At 45.5% G+C, this 17116-nt stretch overlaps 2 protein-coding genes across 9 annotated transcripts in view; both read right to left on the bottom strand.

Annotated features, from left to right (window-relative positions):
• Positions 1–1406: 1406 nt before the first annotated feature.
• LOC309387262 (protein C10) lies at positions 1407–6847 on the bottom strand. 2 transcript variants are annotated; one of them, XM_081943672.1, is made up of 3 exons: positions 5011–6847; positions 2267–2443; positions 1407–1730 (listed from the first exon to the last, which is right to left on the bottom strand). In XM_081943672.1, coding segments are annotated over exons 1-3 (330 nt in total). In that variant the 5' UTR covers positions 5012–6847; the 3' UTR covers positions 1407–1578. The 2 variants fall into 2 exon arrangements, with proteins under 2 accessions (XP_081799798.1, XP_081799797.1); XM_081943671.1 differs by lacking the exon at positions 5011–6847 and adding an exon at positions 3719–4049.
• Positions 6848–7029: 182 nt separating this feature from the next.
• ATN1 (atrophin 1) overlaps positions 7030–17116 on the bottom strand; it is a 67476-nt gene continuing 57389 nt past the window's right edge. For 6 of the 7 annotated variants that reach the window (XM_081945580.1, XM_081945576.1, XM_081945581.1 and 3 more), the window contains 7 exons: positions 14191–16151; positions 13033–13255; positions 12056–12773; positions 11047–11190; positions 9700–9880; positions 8134–8227; positions 7030–7850 (listed from right to left, as the gene is read on the bottom strand). In XM_081945580.1, the coding sequence (XP_081801706.1) occupies positions 8173–8227; positions 9700–9880; positions 11047–11190; positions 12056–12773; positions 13033–13255; positions 14191–16151 (3282 nt within the window). In that variant the 3' untranslated portion in view covers positions 7030–7850; positions 8134–8172. The remainder of the gene's footprint in view (positions 7851–8133; positions 8228–9699; positions 9881–11046; positions 11191–12055; positions 12774–13032; positions 13256–14190; positions 16152–17116) is intronic. The other variant, XM_081945578.1, reaches the window with a different exon arrangement.

Genomic DNA, 17116 nt, shown 5'->3' with positions numbered 1-17116 from the left:
TGCTCACTCTCTGGAGTTTATTGGGTGTTTCTTATCTGATTAGGTCAGTGGCTGTGGTAAATGTAATCCTCTCCACTGTCTTTTTCTCAGTATGAATACACCTTACCTGGCTACCTAGCTACAAGAGCCCCTTCTTCACCTGCATTTTTACATGTGAATGTTTAATGATGCAATAACAAGCATCCCCTACTGCCTTATTGTCTACTCATCCAGCAACATTGGCAACATCTTGGCATTGAAAATGAGTCTCCAATCATATGGTTGGTCTCCTTAAGAGTCATGGCTACTTCCAAGCATTTGCTTCAGCAGTAACTGATACAGCTGTATAAAGAAATAGTGATATACATCACCAAAGATACTTTTTTTGGTCCTCTGGATTTGATGTTGCCTCCTGGCAAATTACTGTACTAGTCCCTTTAATTTTCTTGACAAGATTTCAGAAGTAGTTTGCTATTGCCTTCTTCCCAGGGATAAGAAAGAATGAATGGCCCACCTGCTTTACCCCTGGTTTAGGTGGGACTACCACCCATGATCACCCAGTTTCAAGGCCTGGTGCCTTATTATTTATTACAATTAGAATCTCTTTGTCCAGGGTACGAACACCAGCAAAGCAGCTTGATTATTTTAAAAAAAATGAAAAAGAGGTAATTTCAAAAAAATTTCTTCAGAACAACTGCTGACCAATTGACTCTATCAAAAGACCCATCTGAAACAAATCCAGTTATTCTTTCCTCCTCTCTCCCTCCCCCTTTCAGACTTTCTACTTATAGACCAAGGTATTGATTGGGTTTATTATTATTTTTAATCCTACCTTTATTACTTTATAAGTAAGTTAAGGTAGCAAACATATAATACTTCCTCCTCCTCCTATTTTCCCCTCAAGAACAGCCCTGAAGAGAGTTGGGCTGAAAGAGTGACTAGCCCCCAAGACACCCAAGCCAGATTTCATGCCTAAAGCAGGACTAGAGCACAGAATCTGCTGGTTTCTAGGCCAGCACCTTCACCACACCAAACTGGCCCTCTTTGTTCTTTTCTCCTGGAGCTCAAGGTGATTACAAAACATTACGTCTTCTGATTACTTTATTAAAAAAACCTGTGAGACATTGGCATGAGATTAATATACAGTTCTTCTTCAGATATTTATAGCAGACTGGAAACAAATACATTTACCAGTAAATTTGTAATGAGAAATTGTTGGCCTGTGTTTTTTTACAGAATATTTTTTTAAAATTGTTGACTCACCCAGCATGGCAATTCACTTTCTAACTAGAATGATAACATACTTAAATAAAATGTTACTATGAAATATGAGTGAATAGACTAAGATCTGAAATTCATTAAAATATATTTTAGTAAGCAGAATTTGGAAAAAGCTGGCACAGAAACTCTCAGTCAGAAACATGATGGGACATATTTACAAGTTTTTATTCATAAGCACAAAAAAATATTAAGGACTATAGAAAAAAGTCAAAACACCTCTTCCATGAGAACGAAAGAAAACAATGCCCAAGTTTCAGCCAAGTTAAGACTGATGGGGAAACATAAAAATAATACAGATCCCACCACAGGCAGCCTGCTTCATGATGTGGCGACCGCACCTCCTGCCCCAGCTCCGTGGGGAGGTAGAGTCATTGGAGGCAGAAACATAGACTTCAGCTTCCCAGACATGCTTGCAATTTCAGGATCCTGAGACTCGTATGATTTTATCAATCTGGCAAACTTTAGGACTCCTAGAAAACGGAGGGGGGGGGGGACAAAGTATTGTTAAGACAATTCTTATACCATACGGCTTTTCTTATCATCTCTGTGGACTGTATAATACAATCCAGGATGGGTAACTTTCTTCAAGTGCGGCATTAATTTTCCATATCATGGATATATTATTTTTTTAATTCATGAAAAAAAAAATACTTTCTTCCCCTTTTGCTACTAATTTTCTTGACTTGCTCATGGAGAATCTCCAGGGGTACCGCCTTCTTTGCATGCGCAGTTCTCGCACATTATGTCGGGGGAGGGTGGAGCCTCCCACGCTACGGCTACCAGTTCACCCAAACCCGAGAGAACCAGCTGAATACCACCTCTGGTGTATGTATTTGTATACCATCCAGAGTCCCTCCGTAAGAGAGATGGGCAGGTTCTAAGAAAAATATAAATAAAGGTTTGCCTTCCATGGCTCAGATCATTGGGTGTGCTGGCTAACCAATCAGGCACAACAGCTAAATCAGCCTCTCCCTGCTGCTGCCAATTAATTCTGTCATGAACTTACCTTCCCCATCGTTACTGAAACCATAAGCTTTGATCACATCCTGTTGTATCTGGGTAGCCACAGGAAGCAGGAACTGAAGCATCTTCCCCATGTCATTGCAGGCATTGTCCCTGGCTTCCTCCAGGCGCTGAGCATTTTCCGGAGATCCAAATGCCTTGATCACTTCCGCCAAAACCACTAAAAAGAAAACAAAAATGTTGTAGTGTGTTACAATTCCCACCAGTTGAAGTCCGTGAACCTTTGTAAAAGCAGCTTGTTTCTCTCCCTAAGAAGTACAACACTTGATAACAGCCTTTGCATTTCATTCTCCTTTGTGCAAAAAGCCATCTTGAGATAGCCAGGGATGGTCTAAAGCAGTGTTTTTCAAACTTAGCAACATTTAAGATATTTGGACTTCAACTTCCAGAATTCCCCAGACAAGATACTGATTGGGGAATTCTGGGAGCTGGAGTCCACATATCTTAAAGATCATCTTCTCCTTGAAGAATATGCTAAGCAATAGCATCCAGCCCCTATTGTGCCAATATCACAGTACAGTATTAAGGACAAGCATTGGCCATAATGCGGTTCACCTTGTGGGCCAAAATGATCAAGACATTAAAAAAAAAGTTCTGTTTATTTTTCTAAAAAAAAGCAACTGTTTTTAAAAGTGTGCAGCTAAGGAGTTAATGTATCCTTCCAACATCCTACTCAAGTCTTAATACAAGACTTCAATCCGTCCTGTCCAGGCATAGCAACAGGGTCAATCGTTACATGCAAGTAATAATAGGTTGAGTATCTTTAAGACCAAAAATCATGATTGATTGTTCACTAAAAATACTGTCCTTTAATTCAAGCAGAAAGAGTTAGCTCACAAACCCGTTTTTGAAGGGAAGCAAAAGCAGCTCTATAATTCCTTTGGAAAAATGTCTTTTCAAAGGAAGTGGCAACCAGCTATTTCCCAAACTGTAGGCAGAACTCCAGGACGTGGGACCAGAGGATCCCCGTTTTAAAAAACCTGGTTACAGAGCTCAAGACTCTGATCCTCTCTTTGTCTGCACGAGCCACGGGGGGAGGGGGGGAAATTGTGGGACCCCAAACTACAACCCCTGATTTCTAGATTGAAACCTTAAATATTCAAATGGCCCATTTCTTGCCCGACTTCCAATGAAACCATCCCATTTACTGTCACGCAACTCTCCCTCGCGGCTACGACGGATTCCCCACCCACCCATGTATTTTCCACCGGCGCTTTTCTCTCTCGCCACGGATTGGGGCCAGGGAGCAGCCCGCAGCTGCAGAAAAATCTGGGCCAGAGGTTTTGGGGGAGGCGGGGCGGAGGGAGGGACGACGTGGTTTTGGAGGAGAATAAAGCTCTGTCGCCATGCAGGAAGGCCTTTGCCGTTGCATCACCAGGTCTCCCTGCAGCCCCCTTTGCATGCTCGCCTTCCCTCGAAACCTGCTCCGCCTCACCTTTGGCCTGCTCCGCGCTTAATGAAACCGGCGGGGCCTGGGCCGAAGCAGCCGGGGGGCGCTGCAGGCTTGACATGTGATGGGTGGAGGGGAGAGAAACAGGGGCTCTAACGGCGGGACGGGCGGCGCCCTCCTTCCGCGCTGCCGGCTGGCAAGGGCTGCTGCTCCAGCGCAAGCGGCAAAGAGAGAGAGAGAGAGGCAGCCCCCTCCTCCTGCAGAGACTCGGCAGCCCTCCAGGACCCTCCTCTCTCTCCCTCCCTCCCGGGCATAGGAACCCGCCTCTCCTCTCTCCCACTTCCGGGCTGTAAAGCAGACGGGAGGCCGATGCGCTGGGGCTTTGGTGACTCAACTCGCCGGAGGAAGCTCGGCTCCTACGGCGCCCCTGGATCGCTTTTTTTCAATCCGGGTTTTTTAAAAATAAATAAATCAGGGAGGAGGGACACAAAGCGGAATAGCCAAGCGAAGCCCTTCCTTTGTGGGTAAGGATTCCGAGATGAGCTCCCAAGCGGGGAGGAGCCGCCTTGGAAAAAAAGAAACGAGTTGGCTTCTCTGCTTTGCTTTTAAATGCACCCATAGGTGTGCGTTTCTCCGTTTTCTTCCCTATCGCTGGTATGAGGCTCTCGCTGGAGGCTGGAGGGCCTTTCTAGGGCTTGTTATTTACACACAACACACCATATCTCGTGGGCTCTGTGGAAGCAATCCGGTTGCTCGAGTTTGCATAAAATGAGCCACTTCCCTTTAGTCTGGCGATTGCGAAAACACCCCCAAATAAACGGGTGAGTTGCAGCATCGTAATGGAGTACAAGTTAGGAAATACCTTGTACGCACGTTGTACGCAATATTCCTAAAATTACCAAACAAGTTTAGGACTCCTGGTAGTTTTTTTTTTTTTTAACGGAGGCTCTTATACAGATAATCGAAGTGCTAGTTCAAAAACAATTACTTCTCCTTTGAACTCATCAATATTGCAGCTTCAAAGTAGTCACCTTCCAGTCGAGACCGAAACTTCCGTGCCTCTTCTTAGCATCAATAGGAAGTGGGCGTCTATGCTGCCTTTGAGGGTGCTAACCTACTTCCCCTTCTGTGGCCGTCATTCTAATTAGACGATCCATCATGCCAATAAGGAAGGAAGCGCAGTCCTTTCGCACTTCCTAGGAAACCGAACAGATTGACAACAGCTACCTTGCAAGGCAGGCGCGAGTTCCTTTGGGGCGCCCTGCCTGGACAAACAAAAGCTGACAGCAAAAAACACTTTGCAGCCTTTTAATTTCTTACATAGATACATATCTTACTTTAACGAAATTTGGGGGGGCTCTCCGCCACAGCAGAAAGCCTTCTAGACAAATACAAAAAGAGCTGAAGTCACTGAGATGGAAGAGCGCGCGGCATTCACCCACGGAGAACAGAACACGTTTCAGGTGTTGGTGAATAAAATATGAAGGCGCATTCTGTCCCATCGCTGGCAGTATAAAAGCAATTATATAAAAAAAAGAAGACCCCCCACCGTATTTCCTGCGGGAACTATGTATTTATTCCTTAAAATTTAAGCTTTGGGCATCGTAAAAGCCGTATGCTAAAGAGATCGTTTTTTATTGGCCAGAATTTTAAAACCGCGCCCTACCAATGACGCAACGGGAAGGAGGGGAGAGCCGGAAAGGGGGCTCCGAACTTTAAAAGGGCCGGAAGGAGTTGCAGTTTGGCTTTTTCCGTGAGGAAGCCGAGTTTCTCTGGCCATATCGTCCCCCCCCCCCTCTTTTTTTTTGGTGTCTAAGTCAATCGAAGCGGAAAAAGGATGGGAAAACAGCAAAATCATTTTTGGGGATCTACTAGGTTGAGGTTTTTGAATGGGCTCTTCACGCTAGGGAATTTCTATGCAAGTATGCTGTAGTGTATGCAGTTTTATATACACGCTCCCTGTTTCTTGAGTGTTTCTAAAACCGAGGACCTGCCCTATGAAGGCAGGTGGCACAAAGTATCAGCTTGACTTCATGCCGTCTCTTGCTTTGTCCAGAGATGCCTTTATCAGTTGCCACTTGTGGACAATTGTGCCCACTTGCAGCTGCATACTTACTCCACTTGAAGGACCTTTGACACATTCCCCTAAGTCAGGCCTGCTAATAAAGCTTGTCTTTATACTGGGGAGGAAGTAGACCTTCAACAAAAGCTACTTGCATTCCAAAGAATGTGATCCGGGCCAAGCATCTTAAAGACATTCTGAGATTAAAGGCAAGTATGGCCTCATCCCTTTAATCTTGCGCCCTTTTACTCTGCTAGCAGCAGAGAAAATGTCCAGTGCCAATGTCTTTCCCCAATTCTTGCTGATTTTTCATCACCAACTTAAAGACTATGCTAAAGTGATCAGTAATTCATGAATCTCATTGCTGGGAGTGTGCATACTGAATATGGTTGTTAGAAGTGGGGGGGGGGAGGGAGGCAGGGGAGCTAGTAATTCCTATTTATCATTTCTGGTGCTTCATTCCCTCACCAGGGCAAGGATTTTCTCTATATGATGGAAGAGTGTCCCATCCACATAAATCAATGCTCAGGATGCCATGAACAGGATCCCACAAGTTAAACCTTGCGTGCAGCTGACCAAGTCATGCTCTCATATGTGCACTCCTCTGCTATACAGACTGAATAGAATGAATCCTTGATAAACTCACAAGGTGCTGCAATTATCCAAGGTGCTAATTTCAAGAACTCCATGCAATTGCCAAAACACAAGGACCCTACCGAGCTGCAAAAATACGGGGAAAAGATATTATATTCCACTCCAGCGGAGAATAATAGATCCTGTTTTCAAGGTATCTTTTTTTCATTTCCCTGCTTTGCAACAAACTAACAGGGAATGTAATTTTAAAATTTTGATTACTTGATCATAATAGCCCCTGGGCATGCAGAAAGCAAACATTAAAACATTTTGGAAGGCTTTTTTTTTTTGGCTACTTGACTGGTTTTGTTCTTTAAGAGCTGCATTTATATATAAATTAGTGTGTGTGTGTGTGTGTGTGCGCGCACTTGCATCTGCACACCCATGTGTGTGCTGCGTGGAACTGGTTGTGTAGGGAGATTCTTCTCCCATAATTGACTTTCTTTTAATGTTCTTATGTGTGTGTGTATGTATGTATGTATGTATATACATATACATCATTATATATATATATATATATATATATATATATATATATATATATATATATATATATATATATATATATATATATATATATATATATATATATATATATATATATATATATATATATATATATATATATATATATATATATATATATATATATATATGACAGATCAAGATATACAACTGTGAAATTAGACACACACATGGGGAGATCAAGGATTCACAAATTGCTACGCAAAACTGCCACATCTAACGGGATGTGCATGAGTACATCGACTGGAATGGGTGAAGGGAAAAGGAGCAGTTGCCATCAGAGACAATTTCAACCATGCTTTGCACTGTGTGGCCGTATCGATCTCCCTCAGTAATGAAATGAGAGGGAAACGCTCTGTTGTGGTTCCACAGTATTTTCCCCGAATCATCAAAGTTCCCTCAGGGCATGGATAAAAAGGCAGCTGCTCTTTTGAAACCATCTTGTGGTGCTATGCACCTCTTAACTTGGCCTAGTCTTTCAAGGGTTGAAGAGGAACGTGATAATGCCTTCTTGAAAGTCTGACAATGCAGTGTTCCTCAAAACCATCTGGTTGTCAAAAGTACAAAAAAGGGAGGCCCCATTTAGCCCCATTAGGCTTTTAGTGACATCCACATTAGGGCTAGAGAGTGGTGGTGGGGGGACACGGCAGGGAGAAAAGGAATGCATGATAATTCATACCTTTTCTGACTGAAACAAGGGAATGTCGAGCCATTTGTCCAAAATCCTTTTTTGCTCTCTCATATTTTCCCTTGTACTACCCTTCTCCCTCCCACCACAGTTGTTTGGATTTGTTGAATGATTTGGGGAATTGTGTCGCTAGGTAGCTTCTCCCTCATCCAGAGTTTGATGAGTTGATTTTCCTCTCCAAGAAGAAGAAGCAGCAACAAAGGGTAATGACATCATTGTGGGGAATGGGGTCCATTTAAAGGGGCTTGTCACTTTCTTTTTTGAGGTGACTGTAAAAACAAGAAAGAAGGGAGGGAAAAGAGTGAACACAACATCATTAAGTTGTACAGTTAAAAAATAAATCTCTATGTAATATAATGGACTATGTAATAATGGTGTTGAGAAAACAATAAATGGCAAACCCACAAAAACAAAAAAGGTTTGTTTGCAAAGCAAATTAAATAACAGATAAACCATTCTGATCCTAAAATAGTATTCCCATAAATACCTGGATGAACAGGCATATCTTCAACTGTGGCCTGAAATAAGATAGTGTAAAAATCAGTCCAATACCTATTGGGGGAGAGTTAGTTGCCATCCATTCTACCAGCCTTAGTTGTGCCCCAAACCTGCAACTTTTAGTTCTTTCTTCTTCCTGCAGCAGCAACTGCCATAGAAAATAAAACAGTCTTGGCCTCACAAGTATTGGGAGGGCCTTTAAAGGAAAGGGAAAGACTGATAGTCATTTGGAGTCAGTCCTTGTCAATTTAATTTCTGGTTGGTTGGTTTTCTTTACCCCTGAAAAGATTCTCAGAGTAGCTTACAAACTATAGTTACAATAGTGCAAAATCATTAAAATACTACAATATTTCAATTGAGGAATTTACACCCTGATAAAACCCTGAAGTTAGCTTACAAAACAAATCCAGATAAAAACCTAAGTAGCATAACAGTAATAAAGTAACAAAAGAAAACAAATTGAAATAGCTACAAGGGTGCTTTTTTTTTAAAAAGAAACTTAAATACGTCTGAGAACAGGATAGTCTTTGCTTGTTGCCTAAAAGGCAGCAATAAGATATCAGAATAGGGGTGAAGAACCAGTGGTTCCCCAGATGTTCTGAACGACAGAAACCAGCATTCTTCATTATTAACTGTGATGGCAGGTATGTTGGAAACTGTAGTTCAGCAGCAAAGTTCCCCATCTCTACACCTGCCCAAAAATGACGTTCCAACATAACTGGAACGTCTGGCAGTCCTCTAACCTCTTCTATATGCAGAAAGAGTTCAAAAGATGATCTTCGCCAAATGTTAGGTGAGTTTAAGACAAATGCCTTCTTCTATATTTGTCTTCTCCCTTCTGGTGCTTTCCAGAAGCATCGAACTCTATAATCAAAGACTGTCTAGGAATTGTGTCCAACATAACTGGTGGGCACAAGTTAAAGCTTTGAAAGTCAGATCAGCTTCCTGACTGGTGCTAGGAAACAATCTAAAAGCCACTGCTGCTCTGTTAACACTAGCTCAATGGAAATCAGAATCGGTTTTCAATCCCATGATTATAGTCCACCTTCAATGAAGTTACTATTTACTTCTCATATTGTGCAATGGGTTGCCTTCTTTTTGAGAAGCAGAGCACAGCTTTACAAACCGATTCTGAATAATAACCACCAACCAATCAACCAATGCAAATATCTACTGAGAAAGAAATATCATAATGCAACAATATTCCAGATTTCTATTTTTCAAAAGTTCTCTTACAGCAAATTTACAAGTGAATTCATCTGCCAAGAAATAACAGCACATTGCAGATGATCATAGAGAATGCTCTAGGTTACTCGAGTAATAAGGATCATTTTTTCATGCAATAATAAGATATGGAAACTTTGGGTAGGAGATAATATTCTACCTCTCTTACAGAGAAGCTTGTTCACTGTCACCAGTCTGATCAAGGAGAGCCAAATAAGTTTCCAGTAATCTTTTACATTCAAAATCTTATCTCTCTCCAATCTCTGCCAAATTAAGGCAAAGATAGGAAGCTGTATTTAAAATCACTTTTTGAATGGCCAATTCCTGGTCTGAACTGACTCTTTTCACCCTGTGAAAAGCAACATAATCTGTGCACATCTTAAAATGCTAGTTTACCTGTAGTAATCCTCTTGTGTGGGAAGTGGCACCCCATGCAGAGGGTGATGGGCATGCAACCACTGCTGCTGTTCCAGGGCCAAGCGCTGCAGCTCTGCTGACTGCGCATGCATGGCTTGGAGCTGGTGTGCTGCAGACATTGGGGCAGACAGAGAGCCAGGCAGGTCTCTGTAGGGGGCAGCTGCAGACAAAAGCAGAAAAGACAGAACAATAAATTGCAACTGGACCCAACATGGACCCAGTTCAGGGGTTGTGGGATTATTGCTTAGGAAAACACAATATAAAGAGGAATAGCAGCTTTCTTTACCTTCCACAGGACAAAGAAGAATAAATGTCAGCATTGGATAATTTTCACAAAGAAAAGACACGTGGAGAAGTTTTCTTTTGAGTATAACTCCAAGGCAAAAGATGCTCTGCGTTCTCTTTTCAGTTGAGCCTATTTTTTAATCTTTCCTCAAGGCTACATCTAGATTCCAGTCCAGACCTGGAAAATGTCTTTCTTGAATATGGTCCTACACCATAGGCTCACAATTTTAAATGTATTTATTTCATTATTTTAATAAACTGAATCTTAAAATACAGGTGAAAAACCAGTTTTGCTGTCAGTTAGCTTTTCGTTTGTGGGTCAGCATAAGCTTTCAACAGCTTAATTCTTGGAAAGTAATTTGTGGAAAATACTACCTACTTTTTTCCCTTGTATTCCCAGACATCAACTCAGATTATTTATGGGATTACCTGCCTCTGATTATTTCTGTCTGTCCCGCCAGATCTGACAGGGGAAGCACAGTCTATCCCTTCAGTTAAACAATATTATTTACTGAGTACTAGGAAATCTCCCTTCTCTGTTCTTGGCATCTGTCTAATGGATCAGTCACCACCCACCCCCTCCGGAAATGTAGACACTCCTGACTCTCCCTGCCCCATTTCTGGAAATCTTTAAAGATCTGGATTTTTCCAAGGCACCTAGACCTGAGACTTTAAGAATAGAGCTCAACATCTATAGTACAATTGGGTTATCATTTTTAGGAGACCCTACTTTGTTGTTTAATTCTTGCTTCTGATTTGTGTACTGAGCTGCCTATTTTAAGATTGAGATGGATAGCTGTATAATCTGTTTAAAAATAAACAGGTGACAGACTTATTTTAAAAGTCAGATAATTTATGAAGAATATATCCGAAAACACCAGTCTCTAAGGTATTCCTCCTTATCATTCCTTCTGTTCCAGACTTGGAACATTTTCTCAATCCATTTTCTCTACAGCTATACCTCCCCCCACTCCTACGTTTCTAGATGCCTTTCTGTTTTGGTTGAGACAGAATATTTTCTCCGCTCCCTAAAGTTCTTACCAAAAAGCTGGTGGCGCAGCACTTCGTTTTCATGGAGTGGGTGAGGCAGAAGTGGGTTAGGTATAGTGCCCGCTGGGTAGGGTATTCTGGTGAGATGTGACCCAGAAGCCAGTGGATCGATAAGAGGGTGAACAGAGGCAGAAGCTGCAGAGGAGAGATTAGTTTTTAGGTACACGAGGAAGAATGGGGGGAACAATACTACATACTGTATGTGTAGGATGTAAGGGATTTGAATGCACTTTAGCCTAGTTCCTTGTATAATAGTATTATACAACATCCTTTCTGTAATCTTACAATATGGTATGAAAATACTGTTTTCTATATAAAAGACCAATTCGAAAAGAACAGTGGCTTATCTTGCAGTCAAACAATTCATGCCAGTCTTTTGTTTGTGCAAATACTCATATTAATACGTATATGTAAATATCCAACAGCTTACCTCATTTGCTTATTGATTTAGATGTAGCATACAGTTGTAATCCTGATTTCATCAAAAGTAGAGAAGGATGGAAGGTAAAGCAAAGAGGGAGGGGGGGAGGGAGGAAGGAAGGAAGGGGAGGAGGGCAGGGCAAGGCCCTTGAAAGATTTCTTGAGGTACTCAGAATTCAATTTTAGTTATCAATCTTAGGTTACAAATACAGAGATTATAATTAATTCACTGACATTTCTGAGTGGCAGGTCTAACACAGTTGCTGAGACTTAATGCTCACTGACATAAGCAAACCTGCAGCTGAGCTCTTAAGAAAAAAAAAGTGTTACATGACTAAAAGAACCTCCACCCACCAACATTTCATGTAAGCTGAAAATGAGCACATCAAGGAGAATGGGTGAATCCCAGAGTTCCCCCTGCCGTACTGGTTTCCCCTTGCACAGTAATCCCGTGTTCAATCTTTCTACTGAAAGTGTCCAATCAGGTGAGGTTCCAAAGACATTCTAGCGAGAATTCAACCGTTCCAAAGAGACCTTTGAAATCTACTTCCAGACCATGCTGGAGGCCAAGGAATCTCACCTGCATGGATAGCGTCCTGCTGGTGGAGATGGAGGTGGGAGTGGATGTGGGAGTGCTGGTGATGATGGGGGGTCACGTTGAGCATCTGCAGCCGAGCCAAGGGGTCGTTGCTCAGAGCAGCCACTCTCTCGGCATGCTGTCGTTCAGCTGCTAGTCGCTCAGCATAAGACATGTCAGGTCGCAAAGCCGGGCCAGCCGCCAGGGCCAGCCGTTCTCGCTCCAGGTGGCCCAGCCCTGGATGGAAGGGAAAAGCAGGGTGGAGGCCTGGACCTGCCTGGAGAGCCAACCCCCCATGCCGTGGGAAAGGATCCATTGCAGCACTGGGCACGGCATGGAGCTGCTCCAACTCGGCTGGTTTAACTTCAAAACCAGGCTTAAGACGCTCACGCAGGTCGCGATCCCTGAGATCTCGTTCACGGGCTTCCCGTTCTCGCAATTCTCTCTCCCGCGTGGCTGGGTCGCTGCTGTAGATGGCTGGCACATTGTAACCAAGCAATCCTGGATCAACTGCACCCAAAGGGACATAGAAGGGGTGATTCCGGTTGCTCGGAGACATGACATGAGGCCGGGCATACTCGCTGAGGGTGCGGAGGGCTGGTGTGTCAGGACCCAGATACGGTGGGACAGTCGCTACGGCACTGCCTTGCTCAAAAGATGGGCGATGAGGAACAGGGCCAAGAGATGGACAATCTACTGGCCGGCCCTCTTGGGCAACTTTCTGCAAGAGAAGAGAGAGTAGGTCATTTAGCAAGACGTGTTCTGCTTGCCAAGGATATTGTGTGATATATGTCAGGGCATCTACCTTCTGACAAACTTGGCAGTTAATAAACATGGATTGCATAGTCAACTCTAACTGGCAGCAGCTCTTTGAAAACTTCTGGCAGGGATATATCTGATTCTGACAATTCTATTATTCTTTCAGAGGGGAAGCCAAGAATCAAAGGAGGAGTTTCTGCATGTAACTGGCATTTACTTACCACGCTTCGTTCCAGTTCCCTTTCTTTCTCCCTCTCCCGTTCTTTCTCTCGTTCCCGTTCTCTTTCTCGCTCTTTCTCTTCCCTGGCTTTCTGTTCAGCCTCTCTGCGCACTTTCTCAACAAGATCAGCTCGTTTCTTGGCCAGTTTGGAGCCATCCAGGGGCACAAAGTAGAGATCAGTCCGTGAGCAAGAATTAAAGCCACGGTCCAGATGTTTGTTGAACCTGGGTGAGAAAGAAACCTGAATATCTCAGCCTCCATAGGAACTCACCCTGGGTAAACCCAAATTCTTCAAGAAAAACAGTACAAGATTATTTGACTTGCAAGAATATACAAACATTAGGCCAAATGACACAACAATTTAAATTTTGCATTGTTTATCCTGCTTCTATTCCTTGTGAGCGGCACAGAGGCCTAGAGGTGACCTCTTGCTTGGAAGGTTGAGAGTTCAATCCTACGCACCAGATGTTTCTTTATCAGGACGCAAAGAGAAAAATATCTGCTGCAAATTCTGTGTAGGCATCAGGAAGGGCATCCGGCAGGGGTGGGTTGCTGCCGGCGTTACTGCTGGTTTGCTGCAGGTGAGCTTTGCACAGTTGTCTATAAATCGTTCTGCCCACGCCGGTTCTGCGACACAGACCAACATTCCACTACAGGCCGAACCGATGGGAACTGGATGCAACCCACCTCTGGCATCCAGCCATAAATGCTCAGCCCCGACTCCACCCCGATAAAGGGGATTAAAGGGTTGTAAAAAGAAAAATACTGCTTCTATTTCTTGAATGGAGAGGTAAGATGCGGAAGCCATACAAAGCCCTAGGACTTATAAAAAGTCCACCAGAAATTCCTTTTCAACGGCAATTCTAACCTTTGAGATTTTAGCAAGCTGTCATATGCAAAGCTTTTAGAAATGGGTGATGTATGAATCAATCCATTAAATATGCATAGCCATGGGACAATCGGGGAACTCTGTTCCTAGAGGGTCGTTCCGAGCCCACTTGCTGACCTCTCTGGTTTTATTAAAGAAACCTTCTACATCATCATTCTCTTCTGCTCAATTCTGCAAATCCAATTGGTCAAAGAAGGAATCCCTTGCCCCCCCCCCCCCCAACCCCTTGATCTCCCTTTCCCACCCTCTCGGTTTCCTTGCGTTCCTTACCTGGCTGACTGGCTGGCATGACTTGGGACATCCACCACTTTGGGAGCCGGGGAAGGACTCCGTATCGGAGGCATTGGGCTATCAGGGGGCTCAAATTCCTCTGAAGGCTCTTGCTTTATTTGTGCAGCACTGAGTGGCAGGGGAGGCAAGGGTGGGGCAGGGGCAGCCATACTTCCAGAGGCAGGAGGGACGATGGGGGCTGGTGAGGAGGCCTTGTAGCCGCCCGCTGCTGGAGAAGAGCTTAATCTGTATCCTGGGGGTGTGGCTACACGGAAGGAGGATGCTGAGGATGCAGGAGGAGAGCCTGGCTTGTATGGGGCTGGCGGCTGGAAAGTAGGAGAGGGAGAAGCTGTGCGCTTCCCATAAGGGGCGGTTGTTGGTGCTCCAACTGGAGGCGATGCTGTCTTATACGGAGCTGTAGAGGAAGAGGCCATTGTGGTTATGACAGTGGAGAGGGTAACCGAAGCAGAAGTGACTGGGGGTCCAGCCCCATGGGCGGGGGAAGGGGGAGGGGGAGGAGGAAAGGCATAGGTGGCTGTGCTCTGCCCTTGAGGGTGGCTACAGAGTCCAGGGTAGGTCCCCTGGGATGAGGAGGAAGACGAGGAGGAGGAGGAGGAAGAGGAGGAAGAAGAGGAAGATGCAGAAGAAGGAGCCTGACTGTATGTAGCATGGCCATGGGGTGGGTAGAGGCGTAGCCCATAGGCAGCATGAGGAGGGTGATGTGGGCCTGGTTCTAATGGGTGGGAATAACTACTCGATGTCTGGGGCGTGGCAACTGCTGCTGGAGAGAGACCAGCACCATTGCTGTGGTTGTGATGGTGCTGCTGCTGCTGCTGCTGCTGCTGCTGCGGGTGATGAGTGGACTGACCGGGAAAGGAGGCAGGAGGGTGAGAGTTAGTGTTCCCTAGTGGGCGGCTGTATGGTGGTGGGCCTTGACTCCATACAGGCTGGGAGGGCATGGAGGGCTGAGTGTACTTGGGCGGTTGGCTGGATACAGAGAGGCTGCTGGGTGGTGGGAAGGAGTGGCCATATGATGAACTGTAACTTGGTAATGCCTGGGAAGGGGGAGGAAGGGGATACTGGGCAGAAGAGCTGGGGGGTGGAGGAGGAGGGGGTGCATAGGGATAACGAGAAGGGACGGGGGACTTATCCTGCCCTATTGCATGGGGCGATGAAAGATGTCCACTTAATGCTTGCCCCACCACCCCTGGTGAGCTGGAGGTCGCAGTCATGTTATTCAGAGGGCGCAGAGCTGGAGGCGGAGGCAGGTTGGCTAGCACATGCGGAAAAGCCGCAGCGGCCGAAGGCATTATTGATGGGGAATTGTTTGGGGGGGTCTTCTGAGGAGGCAAGCCACCTGCCACAGAAGCTAAGGAAATAGGAGTAGTGGGGGGTGGGTTGTGCTTAGTACCGAGGGACTGCTCACGCACACTCGGGGTTGGAATCCCCACTCCTGCGCTCACAACCTTCGGTCCCAGTTGGACCACATTAGCGCTGGGGTACAGAGAAGCATGCATCGTGCAGGACGAAGAGGACGAAGACGAGGGGGAGGAGGATGAGTTGGTGGAAGGAGTGGGAACTGGGGGGGCTTGGCCCTGCGCCTGGAAAATTCTTGAAGCCTGGGCTTCAATTTGAGATTGGTAGCCACTTGGGGGGCCCTGAGGATGAACCTCCCCTGATAAGCTGAAGTTGGATTCTGGGGGACGTGCAAGGCCCTCTGGCAGAGGAGCTGGTGAGGGGCTCTGGGGAAAGAGTGGAGGGTGATGGTAAGAGCGGGAGGGTCCCTGTGAAAGCACAGAGGAGGAATCGGAATCATTCTCCACACTGCCAGGGCTGTAGACGCTGGGAGAGGTGCTTCGATTATCTTGGTCAATGTCTCGTGGGTCACTGCTTGTCTCATCGTTGAAGCTATGGCCATCTAGGCTGTCCACATCTGAAGGAGACTGTGGTCTTGGCAGCTCCTAGGATTGAAGAAAAGCAATGAATACTCAGCAGATACTCTTTCAGGGTATTAAGAGACCTTCTTAGGTAAGCTATGGAGCTATGTTAAAAGAAGAATTGCATTCGGGTATAGGAAATGCTGCCTCATTTGTGTGTGAATAATCAGCTATCTTGACAAGCAATGGAAAATACAACTGTCAAATATCATGATAGAGCAGAGGTGAATTCCTAATAGACTAATAGAGTTGGAAGGGACCTTCTAGTCCTATACCAGTCCTATAACCCTATACCAGCAATGGCGAACCTTTTTTGGCTCACGTGCCATAAGAGGGGGGAGCGCAGGGGGGGTCGTGTGCAGGCGTGCCGCACCCATAATGCAATGTGCAACCCCCCCCAGTGCGCATACGTGCACTACAGCCCCCCCCCCCATTTTTGCATGCTTTTTTTGCCCTCCCCAAGCTCCAGAGACTTTATAGGAGCATGGGGAGGGCGAAAACAGGCTCCCCCACCACCCTGGAAGCCCTCTGGAGGCTTCATGGACCTTCGGGAGGCTTCCCTGAAGCCTCCGAAGCAGTCAAAACGACCCTCCGAGCAAACCGGAAGTGACTTCCGGTTTGCTCAGAGGGTCGTTTTAAGCGCTCCGAAGACTTCAGGGACCTTCAAGAGGCAAAATGACCCTCCGAGCAAAAAGGAAGTCTGTTCCCAAACTTCCGGTTTGCCTGTAGGGCCAGTTTTTTGCGCTCCGGAGGCTTCGGGGAAGCTCAGGAAGCCTCCAAAGGAGGTGGGGGAGGCTCTTTTCGCCCTCCCCAGGCTCCTATAAAGCCTCTGGAGCCTGAGGAGGGCAAAAAATGGCTTTAAAAAAGGGTGAACTCAGCTGGCCAGCGCTCACATGCGCACTGGCCAGCTGACAGGGCAACGCCTCGTGTGCCCTGACAAATGGCTCCACGTGCCACCTGTGGCACGCGTGCCATAGGTTCGCCATCAC

This window comes from Natrix helvetica (genome assembly GCF_964273705.1).
Source record: "Natrix helvetica genome assembly, chromosome: 2".
In the NCBI taxonomy this organism is placed as follows: Eukaryota; Metazoa; Chordata; class Lepidosauria; order Squamata; family Natricidae; genus Natrix; species Natrix helvetica.
The sequence above is the reverse complement of the archived record's forward strand: the minus strand, read 5'-3'. Positions and strand labels throughout refer to the sequence as shown.

Bases quoted from the DNA above. Each gene is read 5' to 3' on its own strand.
- LOC309387262 (XM_081943671.1), bottom strand. From the start codon at position 3,794: ATGTCAAGCCTGCAGCGCCCCCCGGCTGCTTCGGCCCAGGCCCCGCCG. The intron at 2,444-3,718 runs GTGAGGCGGAGC...TTTTCTTTTTAG, and splicing joins AAGCGCGGAGCAGGCCAAAG to TGGTTTTGGCGGAAGTGATC. The intron at 1,731-2,266 runs GTAAGTTCATGA...TCCGTTTTCTAG, and splicing joins TTTCAGTAACGATGGGGAAG to GAGTCCTAAAGTTTGCCAGA.